Source organism: Callorhinchus milii, unplaced genomic scaffold (assembly GCF_018977255.1).
Source record: "Callorhinchus milii isolate IMCB2004 unplaced genomic scaffold, IMCB_Cmil_1.0 Scaffold442, whole genome shotgun sequence".
NCBI classification, from domain to species: domain Eukaryota; kingdom Metazoa; phylum Chordata; class Chondrichthyes; order Chimaeriformes; family Callorhinchidae; genus Callorhinchus; species Callorhinchus milii.
This window is the reverse complement of record NW_024705183.1, coordinates 1-10,047: the sequence shown is the minus strand read 5'-3', so window position 1 is coordinate 10,047 and position 10,047 is coordinate 1. Positions and strand designations below refer to the sequence as shown.

The window sequence follows — 10,047 nt, the reverse complement described above, 5'->3', positions numbered from 1 at the left end:
GCCCCAATGCTCTGGTCCCGACCCAACTGTCCCAACGCCTCGGGACGTCCTCCCGATGTGAAAGGTGCTCTATAAATGAGGACTGGGTGGTGGTGGAGGGGGGGCGGGGCTGGAGGACTGGGTGGTGGTGGAGGGGGCGGGGCTGGAGGACTGGTGGTGGTGGAGAGGGCGGGGCTGGAGAACTGGGTTGTGATGGAGGGGCGGGGCTGGATGACTGGTGGTGGAGGGGGCGGGCTGGCGGACTGGTTGTGATTGAGAGGCGGGACTGGAGGACTGGTGTGTAGGGGCGCGGCTGGAGGACTGGCGGTGGTGTAGGGGCGGGGCTGGAGGACTGCTGGTGGTGGAGGGGGCGGGGCTGGAGGACTCCTCAGTCGCTGATTGAATCGGAGCTGGTGGCGGGAGGATGGTGAGTCGCGGCGCTCTCCCCCCCCCCCACTCTCCCCCCCCCCCCCACAACACACACACCACCCGGGCTGTGTCTGACCCTGTGTGAGACCCCCCCCCTCCCCCCCCCCCCCCACCCAACCCGGGCTGAGACTCCAGGCCCGGGTGAAGCCTGGGACTTGCCTAAACCCTGAGCCCAGGGCCGGGGTGGAGGGAAGTGGGTCATGTTCTCTGACCTTCCCCCCCCCTCCCCCCCCATTCCCTACTCCCCCCCATTCCCCTCCTCCCCCCCCATTCCCCTACTCCTCCCCCCCATTCCCCTCCTCCCCCCCCATTCCCCTGCTCTCCCCCCATTCCCCTCTCCCCCCCCCATTCCCCTGCTCTCCCCCCCCATTCCCCTGCTCTCCCCCCCATTCCCCTGCTCTCCCCCCCCCATTCCCTGCTCTCCCCCCCCCATTCCCCTGCTCTCCCCCCCCATTCCCCTGCTCTCCCCCCCCATTCCCCTGCTCTACCCCCCCCTGCTCTCCCCCCCCCATTCCCCTGCTCTCCCCCCCCATTCCCCTGCTCTCCCCCCCCCATTCCCCTGCTCTCCCCCCCCCCATTCCCCTGCTCTCCCCCCCCATTCCCCTGCTCTCCCCCCCCCATTCCCCTGCTCTCCCCCCCCATTCCCCTACTCCCCCCCCCCATTCCCCTGCTCTCCCCCCCCCATTCCCCTGCTCTCCCCCCCCCATTCCCCTGCTCTCCCCCCCCATTCCCCTGCTCTCCCCCCCCCATTCCCCTGCTCTCCCCCCCCCCATTCCCCTGCTCCCCCCCCCATTCCCCTGCTCTCCCCCCCATTCCCCTGCTCTCCCCCCATTCCCTGCTCTCCCCCCCCATTCCCTGCTCTCCCCCCACCATTCCCCTGCTCTCCCCCCCCCCCATTCCCTGCTCTCCCCCCCCCCATTCCCCTGCTCTCCCCCCCCATTCCCCTGCTCTCCCCCCCCCATTCCACTGCTCTCCCATTCCCCTGCTCTCCCCCCACCATTCCCCTGCTCTCCCCCCCCCATTCCCCTGCTCTCCCCCCCCATTCCCCTGCTCTCCCCCCCATTCCCCTGCTCTCCCCCCCATTCCCCTGCTCTCCCCCCCCATTCCCCTGCTCTCCCCCCCCATTCCCCTGCTCTCCCCCCCCCATTCCCTGCTCTCCCCCCCCCCATTCCCCTGCTCTCCCCCCCATTCCCCTACTCCCCCCCCATTCCCCGCTCTCCCCCCCATTCCCCTGCTCTCCCCCCCACATTCCCCTGCTCTCCCCCCCTATTCCCCTGCTTTCCACCCCCCCATTCCCCTGCTCTCCCCACCATTCCCCTCCTCCCCCATTTCCCCCCCCTCCTCCCCCCCATTTCCCCTGCTCTCCCCCCCATTCCCTGCTCTCCCCCATTCCCCTGCTCTCCCCCCACCATTCCCCTCCTCTCCCCCACCATTCCCCTCCTCCCCCCACCATTCCCCTGCTCTCCCCCCACCATTCCCTCCTCCCCCCCCCATTCCCCTGCTCTCCCCCCCCCCATTCCCCTGCTCTCCCCCCCCCATTCCCCTGCTCTCCCCCCCCCCCATTCCCCTGCTCTCCCCCCCCCCCATTCCCCTGCTCTCCCCCCCATTCCCCTGCTCTCCCCTGCTCTCCCCCCCCCCTTCCCCTTCCTCTCCCCCCATTCCCCTGCTCTCCCATTCCCCTGCTCTCCCCCCCCATTCCCTCCTCCCCCCCATTCCCCTGCTCTCCCCCCAAGGCCGCGTTTCGCCCCCAAATATACGGTCAGTTCGCTCGACGGTCTATTCTGTGAAGCGCTTTGAGACGCCGAGAAGACGTGAAAAGCGCTACATCAAACGCAAGGATTATTATTATTATTATTATTATTATCCTCACTCTTAAACCCACCGTCTTGCCCCACACGGTATCCCCTGCGAGCTTTATTTTTAGACCCGAGAGTTCCTTCGCCCTCTCCCCTTCTCCCCCCCCCCCCCCACTCAACCCCCTCCTTCAAAGCATCGTCTCGAGGACCTTCCCGGTTGGAGAAACTAAAACCAGGGGTCACAGCCTCAAAATCAGAGGCCAACCCTTTCGCACTGAGTTGAGGAACGACTTTCTTCACTCAAAGGGGCAGTGAAGGTATGGAACTCACTACCCCAAAGGGCTGTTGACGCTCAGTCCTCGAACATATTCGAGACTGAGATGGATAGATTTCTTATTGGGATGAAGGGATATGGGGAGAAGGCAGCGTCGGGTTTATCAGCTGGAGTTAGATTAGAAGATCCGCCGGGATTGAATGGCGGGGCAGAGGCTCGGAGGGCCGAATGGCCTCCTCCTGCTCCTACGGGTTACGTTATGGTACTCTGCGAAGCGCTTCGAGATCTCAACACCCGTCTCTTTCCACCTTCCAGTTGTTCTACTCTTTTTTCAAGTCCCTGGTGGGGAAGGATGTGGTGGTGGAACTGAAGAACGATCTCAGGTGCGTGTGGATCTCACTGGGGGGGGGGGGGGGGGGGGCGACGATGGATGGTCGGACGGTAGCGGAGAGAGAGGGAAGGGGGTTGGGCGAGTTGGCCAGTGGGAGGCAACGGGGCAACTGTATCGTCGGGTTGGGCTCTCAACTTGCCCGCGGGCCTTCGGCCTCTCCGCCCCTCATCCCGTGGAACTCCATCCCACAGTCCCTTCGTCTCGCTCCCTCCCTCGCCTCCTTCAAGGCCCGTCTCGAGACCCTCCTCTTCGACCGACTGTGCCTTCGGTCACCCTCCTACCAACCCCCACCCACGCCCCCCACCCCCGTAAATGAGAGAGGACCCGGGTTCGATTCCCGGGCGGGTCAGGTCAGGTCAGGGCGAAATGTCTGGCAAGTTTCCTTACTCCGCGCACACACACACAGATACACACACACAGAGACACACAGAGACATACACACATACACAGCACACAAAGACACACACACAGCACACACAGGCACAAACATACACAGCACACACACATACACAGCTCACACACACACACACACCCACACACGTACACAGTGCACACACACACACAAAGACACACAGCACACACAGACACACACACATACACAGCACACACAGACCCACACACGTACACAGCACACACACACACACACACAAAGACACACACACATACACAGCACACACAGGCACACACTCACACATACACAGCACACACAGCACACACAGACACAGACACAGCACACACAGGCACACACACACACGCAGACACACACACACAGCACACACACACACAGCACACACAGACAGACAACCACACAAACACCTCTGTTTACAGCGGCAGTAAGCAGGAACCCACTTGTCAGATCGCTTTCTGGGGGTAATAATCCCTTCCGAAACAAATTAATTTGGTCCCTTCAACCCACGGCTGTTTGCGGGGACGTCGCCGGGCGCGATCGGCTGCCCCTTTTCGCCCCCAAAACACACCCGAGCCACCAGACTTGACAACATATCGTGTGAAGCGCTTTGAGACGTCTCGACGACGTGAAAAGGGCGCCGTGTCAAATGCAAGGATTATTATTATTATTATTATTATTATTATTATTATTATTATTATCTCAACTCGTGTTATTTCCTCTCCTTGTTCGATAGCATCTGCGGAACTCTACACTCCGTTGATCAGGTAAAGACCATCGTCACCTCTCGAGCCGAGAGGAAGGAACGTGTTTCAGAGGTCAAAATCTCTCAGCAACACAACAACAACAACAACAACTTGCATTGATTTACACAGCCCCCCCACCCCCCCCCCCCCCCCCTTCGATGCTGGGGTAGCGTTCCAGTCGGCGGAGTCTGATCCCGAGCCGGTGGGGTGGGGGCGGGTGGGGCGAGAGAGAGGGATGGGGGGAGGCGACCGAAGGCAGGATCGGAAAGGAAGGTCTTTAGGTGGGGTTTGACTGTGGGGAGGGAGGGAGTGAGGGACGGGGGGGGGGGGGGCGAGGCGGAGGGATCGAGGGACGGTTTCGGGGCGGAGTGGCTGAAGGCACGGCCGCCGATGGTGGAACGGAGGGGGGGGGGGGGGGGGGTCGAGGGACAAACGGGAGCGGGTTGGGTGGGGTGGGGGGGGTGGCAAGCGGGTGTGAGGGGTGGGGGTGTCAGGGTGGGATCGGATCTGCCACTCCCCCAATGCATTGGACGCTTAACCTCTCGCTTTCCTTTGCCAGTACCTGAACATCAAACTGACCGACATCAGCGTCACGGACCCAGAGAAGTATCCTCACATGGTGAGTGGCCGGACCCTCACTCACCGTCAAAGCCCTCCACGGCCTCGTTCCCCACACGCGCAGACACACGCGCACACGCACACGCACACACGCCCGCAGCAGTACGTAGGAACCCGGTAAGTAGGGAAAGCCGATTGGCGGATCAGCTTTTCCCGGGGGTGGGGTGGGGGTGTGTGTGTGTGTGTGTGTGTGTGTGTGTGGGGGGGAATAACCCCTCCAGAATAACTAATAATAATACTAATAATAATAACAACATCCACGGTGGACGTCGCCGGCGGCGATTGGCTCTGCCCCGCTTCGCCCGCGGGACGCGCGGTCGCCGCACGTCACCGCGTGTCCCGCGAAGCGCTTTCGAGCGCGTCTCGAAGACGCGATACGGCGCCGGGTCAAACGATTATCGTTACGAGGATTGTTATCATTGAGGCCCCCTCCGCCCAGCTCGGCCCCAGGCTCCGCGCCGCCGTTAAGCGCTCCGAGGCGCTACCCTGAGTGAAGGGGCGCGGTGTAAACGCTGCGCCGCCGCTGCGGTTTTTTTTTTTTGTTCCAGCTCTCGGTGAAGAACTGCTTCATCCGAGGCTCGGTGGTTCGCTACGTCCAGCTTCCCGCGGACGAGGTCGACACGCAGCTGCTCCAGGACGCCGCCAGGAAAGAGGCCATTCAGCAGAAGCAATGAGGGAGGCGCTGGAGTGGGGGGGGGTGGGGGCGGGACGGGGGAGAGAGAGACGGGGAGGGGAGGGAGGGAGTGAGGAAGGAGGTGAGACGCGGGAGGGAGACGGACGCGAGAGGGATCAGCGAGCACTCTGCGCTCGCTCGATGGTATCCGGGTTGGGCGGTAAGTTGAGGGTGTTCACAAAGTGCTGTTACCCCCATTTTTTCCCCCTCGACACGCGCGGACGCACCATCATAACGATAATTCGGGAGCACTTAATATTGCATTCAACTCATCAATTGTTATTGTTATGGTTGTTCAGGGCGAGCGTTTAACTGTATTTAGACGTCCAGAGGATCCGTGCGTGTATGTGCGAGTGTGTGCGCGCGCGTGAGTGTGTGTGTGTGTGTGCGCGCGTGCGTATGCGAGTGTGCACGTGTGCGTGTGTGTGCGTGTGAGTGAGTGAGTGCGCACGTGAGTGTGTGTGTGCTTGCGTGTGTGAGGAATGCACGTGAGTGCGCGCGCGCGCGTGAGTGAGTGCGCACGTGGGCGAGCGAGTGAGCGCGCACGTGAGCGTGTGCGCGTGCGCGTTTGCCCGCACCTGCGAGGAATGAGCAAGTACGTGCGCGCGCGCGAGGGTGCGCTCGCTTGCGTGAGCGAACGAGTGTGTGCGTGTGAATGAGAGTGCGAGCGCGCGTGCAGGCGCGCGCGCGCTCGTGCGAGGAAGGAGCGAGCGCGCGGACGCCATCCTTTTTCGCGGCAGACGAATGATCCGGTCGGACGGGGGACGGGGTGGGTGGGGGGTGTCGGAGCGGGTGGGGGTGTGGTGGGGGTTTCTTTCCGCAAGCGACAGCCTGGAGTATTATTTCCATTGGTATTTGCCCCAACAATTAGCGAATCCCACGCGCGTTGTTCTCTGCGTCTTAAGTCTTTTTTGCCTCCGTGTAAACTCGCTGCACCGGAGAAGAAGGCGGACGGGCGGACACGGAGGAGTGTGTGGGGGTGGGGGGGGGGGGACACTCGAGGGAGGCTTTGCGCGTCGGGGGACGTCACGCGTGTGCGCGCGCGCGCGCGTCCGCGTGGCCGCGCTCCGTTCTTTTCGAGAGACGGTTGTTTTTCTTTCCTTCCGAGTTCGTTCGATTAAACGTTTGTTGAAGTAAAAAGGTGTCCCCGAGTCTCTCGTCGCGCGTCAGGATAGGTCCGGCCCCGAACCCCCGCCGACCACCGCAACGACAGGTCCCTGCGGCGCCCGGTCTACGCCTTCGAGACGTCTCGGAGGGCTTCTGCGAAGGCTTGCGCGTGCGTTCCGGGCCGGACGGGGCGGCCGATTGCGCTCAGCGACGTCCCCGCAACCGGTCGCGTACCGGACTCCACTCAGAGAGATAGCGTACGACGACGACCACGACGATGAGATTACGTTTGTACAGCGCCTTTCACGGCGGGAGGACGTCCCGAGGCGCCGGACAGCGTACAGCAAATAGACAGCGTACGTAAACGGATTGGCCGCCACCTGTTAAGTACAATCATTTCGGTCGCGTCAACCCACGGCTGTTTTGTCGGGGACGTCGCCGGGCGCGATCGGCTGCCGGGTCTCGCCCCCAGAATGCACAGTCACTGCGCTTCGCGGTGAAGCGCTTTTGAGACGGCGCGAAGACGTGTGATCAGGTCAAAACACGAGTGTGTATTAAATATAGATTTATGTGCATCTCTACAGAGATATACTCTTATTATATGTTGTTGTGTACCTCAGATAGACAGTGAGACCAAACAGTCGTGATAACCGCCCCTATTATCCGAGGAAACGTCGTAGTTTCTGGAAGACTTATTGCGACGGTATCACAACTCTTCGGTCACCGCGTATTTAATAATAATAGTAATCCTTGCATTTGATATAGCGCTTTTCACGTCGGGAGGACGTCCCAAAGCGCTTCACAGAACACACTGTAAAGTGAATTGACTGTATATTTGTGGGCGAACGCGGCGGCCGATGGCGCACAGCAATGTCCCACAAACAGTCGTGGATTGAAAATGACCAATTTATTATTGTTTGGGGTTTTGGAGGATTATTATTAGGCTCTGTGTGGAGTAAGGAAACTTGCCCGAGGTTTCGCCCTCTGCCTGGAATTGAACTCAGGTCTCTCACTTGCAAAGCGAGTGCTCTAACCGCTGAGCCACAGGACTCCTGTGGTGCGGATAGAACGTACCGTCTCCTGGATGGAGATACGACGCAGACTCGGGTGCATCACCGTTCCTTTCGAGGCGTAAATAATAATAATTCAGTCCCTGGACCCGCGGCTGTTTGCGGAGACGCCGCCGCAGTGCGCGCGACGATCGGCTGCCGCCCGCGTCCCGCCACGAAACAAGTCACCGCGTCCGGCTCCGCTCCCGCTCCGGTGGTGCCGGACGCGGGGCTCGGGGCGGTGGGACTTTCTGAACCGAGAGAAACCCTGTGCAAAAAAAAAAAATATGATGACTACAATTTAACGTACTTTGCCGTCGTCGTTCGGCAGCAAAAATAAAACTCGGTGGATTTTTTTTTCCCCCCTCTTCGCCGGGGCGGGGAAGGGGGGGGGGTGGGGGTGGGGAGAGAAGAAACGGAAATGGGGGAAGGGAGAGGGGGGGAAAAAAAAAAGGGAGGAAGGGAAGAAAAAAATTATCGACGAGCGAGAAAAAAAATCGATGATAAATAGGAATAAATAAAGTTAAATTTATTTTGAAGGGTTTTTTGTTTTGTTTTGGTCGAGTTTCGCTGCTCGAAGTGAGGAGGCGATCGGTTGACTGAGAAAGAGAGGGAGAGAGGGGATGGAGGGAGGGAAAGGGATGGAGGTGGAGAAAGAAGGGGCGCGGGGGGGGGGTCCTCCCTCCTCTTCCTTTACCCCACCCCCCGGCCCTCATTTGCAGCTGGTGTACTTGGTCACGGCCTTGGTGCCCTCGGACACGGCGTGCTTGGCGAGCTCCCCCGGCAGCAGCAGCCGGACCGCCGTCTGGATCTCCCGCGACGAGATGGTCTGCCGCTTGCTGTACTGGATCAGGTAGTAGGCCTCGCAGGCGATGCGCTCGAAGACGTCGTTGACGAACGAGTTCATGACGCTCATGGCCGACGACGAGATGCCCGTGTTCGGGTGCACCTGCTTCAGCACCTTGTACACGTACGAGGTGTAGCTCTGCGTCCTGCGCTTGCGGCGGCGCCGCCTCCCCCCGGCCCCGGCCCCGCCACGCTGCCACGCCGCCGCTGCTGCTGCTACTGCCCTTCCTGGTCACTTTGGCGGCGGCGGCGGCGACTTTCTTGGCGATCCTCTTCTTGGCCGCCGTGCCCTTGCCGCCGCCGCAAGCGGGCATGGTGCGCGGGGTCGTGCCGCCGCCTCTCCTCCTCCTACTCCACACCACCACCACCGCTGCCGCTTCCTCCGCCTTCTCGCTACCGTTTCTCTACTACTCCTCCGTCGCCGTCAGCCGCTTCCGGACACTGGACGCGTGGCCACTCGGGCGTCGCGCTTTTATAGCCGTGTGGGGGTGTGGTGGGGGGGTGGGGCCGGAAGTGAGGTGGGTGGGAAAGCCGGCGCCGCTCCCATTGGTCCGCTCGTTCCCTCCGTCGGGCGCCGCGGCCAATCAAAACGAGAGGGCGGAGCTGATGGCAGGCGAGGGCTCGGCTCGCGCGGGAGCGATGGCGGCGGAGGAGGGAAGGGTGGCGGTGGGTGTTAAACGCTCTGCCAACGGCGTTGACCGAATGGGCGGGCGGTGGTTTCTCGCGCGTGGCGCTGGGTGGGGTGGGGTGGGGTGGGGGTCGAAACGACTTCGGGTGTTGGGTGCCGTACACCGCGCGCGAGATACGCGCCCGACAACCTGCACCGCGTCCCGAGAGATGTCCGCCCGTCGACCTGTGCAACGTCTCTCGCTGCGTCGGTCTGGGAGGACGGGATTAAGGCACCGAAACAAAACGCCGAGGATTATTCTGGTCGCCGACGCACATCGACGGTCAACGCGTGTCGCTCAGCTCCTTCCTCGGGACGTGTTTAAAGCGGCTCTTAAAAGAGCCTTTGGTCTATGTTTGTGGACGGAGGGAGAGAGAAGAAACGAGAGGACACTTTCGTCCCCGCGCGGGAGGGAGGACACCTCACTTGGCGCTCGTGTACTTGGTGACGGCCTTCGTGCCCTCGGAGACGGCGTGTTTGGCCAACTCCCCGGGCAGCAGCAGGCGGACGGCGCTCTGGATCTCCCGGGAGGAGATGGTCTGGCGGCGGCTGTAGTGGATCAGGCGGGAGGACTCGATGCCGATGCGCTCGAAGATGTCGTTGACGAAGGAGTTCATGATGCTCATGGCCCGGGAGGAGATGCCGGTGTCCGGGTGGACCTGCTTCAGCACCTTGTAGATGTAGATGTTGTAGCTCTGCCTCCGGGCCTTCCTGCGCTTCTTGTCGCCCTTCTTGCCGAGTCGGGACACCGTCTTCTTGGAGCCTTTCTTGGCCACCGAGCGCTTCCCCACGATCTCGGGCATAGCCGCAGCCGTTCACCTGCCGAGGAACACAGAGAGAGAGAGAGAGAGAGACTGAGACGGACCGAACCCACGCGGCGATATGAAGCGGAGAGCGAAGCGCTTTGACCTGATATAGCCTTCCATATGCAAATGAGGGATTGAAACTCCGGGCGTTCCTATTGGCTGTTCGATCCCGACTCCTCCCCCCCACCCCCCACCTCCTCACTTCACACCCGAACCCCCACCCACAGCCCTCCTCACTTCACACCCGAACCCCCACCTCC

General features: G+C 61.5%; 3 protein-coding genes across 3 annotated transcripts; 1 reads left to right on the top strand and 2 right to left on the bottom strand.

The window, feature by feature from the left end:
* Positions 1 to 339: 339 nt before the first annotated feature.
* On the top strand, positions 340 to 5,313 carry LOC121852118 (U6 snRNA-associated Sm-like protein LSm2). Its single transcript, XM_042346221.1, has 5 exons — positions 340 to 406; positions 2,794 to 2,861; positions 4,012 to 4,042; positions 4,581 to 4,640; positions 5,188 to 5,313. The coding sequence occupies exons 1-5, from the start codon at positions 404 to 406 to the stop codon at positions 5,311 to 5,313; spliced, it is 288 nt and encodes a 95-aa protein (XP_042202155.1). The 5' UTR covers positions 340 to 403.
* A 2,830-nt stretch (positions 5,314 to 8,143) lies between these two features.
* Positions 8,144 to 8,628, bottom strand: LOC121852121 (late histone H2B.L4-like). The gene is made up of 2 exons (XM_042346224.1): positions 8,551 to 8,628; positions 8,144 to 8,507 (listed from the first exon to the last, which is right to left on the bottom strand). The coding sequence occupies exons 1-2, from the start codon at positions 8,626 to 8,628 to the stop codon at positions 8,181 to 8,183; spliced, it is 405 nt and encodes a 134-aa protein (XP_042202158.1). The 3' UTR covers positions 8,144 to 8,180.
* A 775-nt stretch (positions 8,629 to 9,403) lies between these two features.
* Positions 9,404 to 9,859, bottom strand: LOC121852120 (histone H2B 7-like). The gene has a single exon (XM_042346223.1). The coding sequence runs from the start codon at positions 9,782 to 9,784 to the stop codon at positions 9,404 to 9,406; it is 381 nt and encodes a 126-aa protein (XP_042202157.1). The 5' UTR covers positions 9,785 to 9,859.
* Positions 9,860 to 10,047: the final 188 nt, after the last annotated feature.

Excerpts from the sequence above, each read along its gene's own strand:
- LOC121852118 (XM_042346221.1), top strand. Across the intron at positions 2,862-4,011 it reads GAACTGAAGAACGATCTCAG|CATCTGCGGAACTCTACACT; the intron begins GTGCGTGTGGAT and ends CTTGTTCGATAG. Across the intron at positions 4,043-4,580 it reads CTCTACACTCCGTTGATCAG|TACCTGAACATCAAACTGAC; the intron begins GTAAAGACCATC and ends TTCCTTTGCCAG.
- LOC121852121 (XM_042346224.1), bottom strand. The coding sequence starts at position 8,628 with ATGCCCGCTTGCGGCGGCGGCAAGGGCACGGCGGCCAAGAAGAGGATC. Across the intron at positions 8,508-8,550 it reads TCGCCGCCGCCGCCGCCAAA|CGTGGCGGGGCCGGGGCCGG; the intron begins GTGACCAGGAAG and ends GCGGCGTGGCAG.
- LOC121852120 (XM_042346223.1), bottom strand. The coding sequence starts at position 9,784 with ATGCCCGAGATCGTGGGGAAGCGCTCGGTGGCCAAGAAAGGCTCCAAG.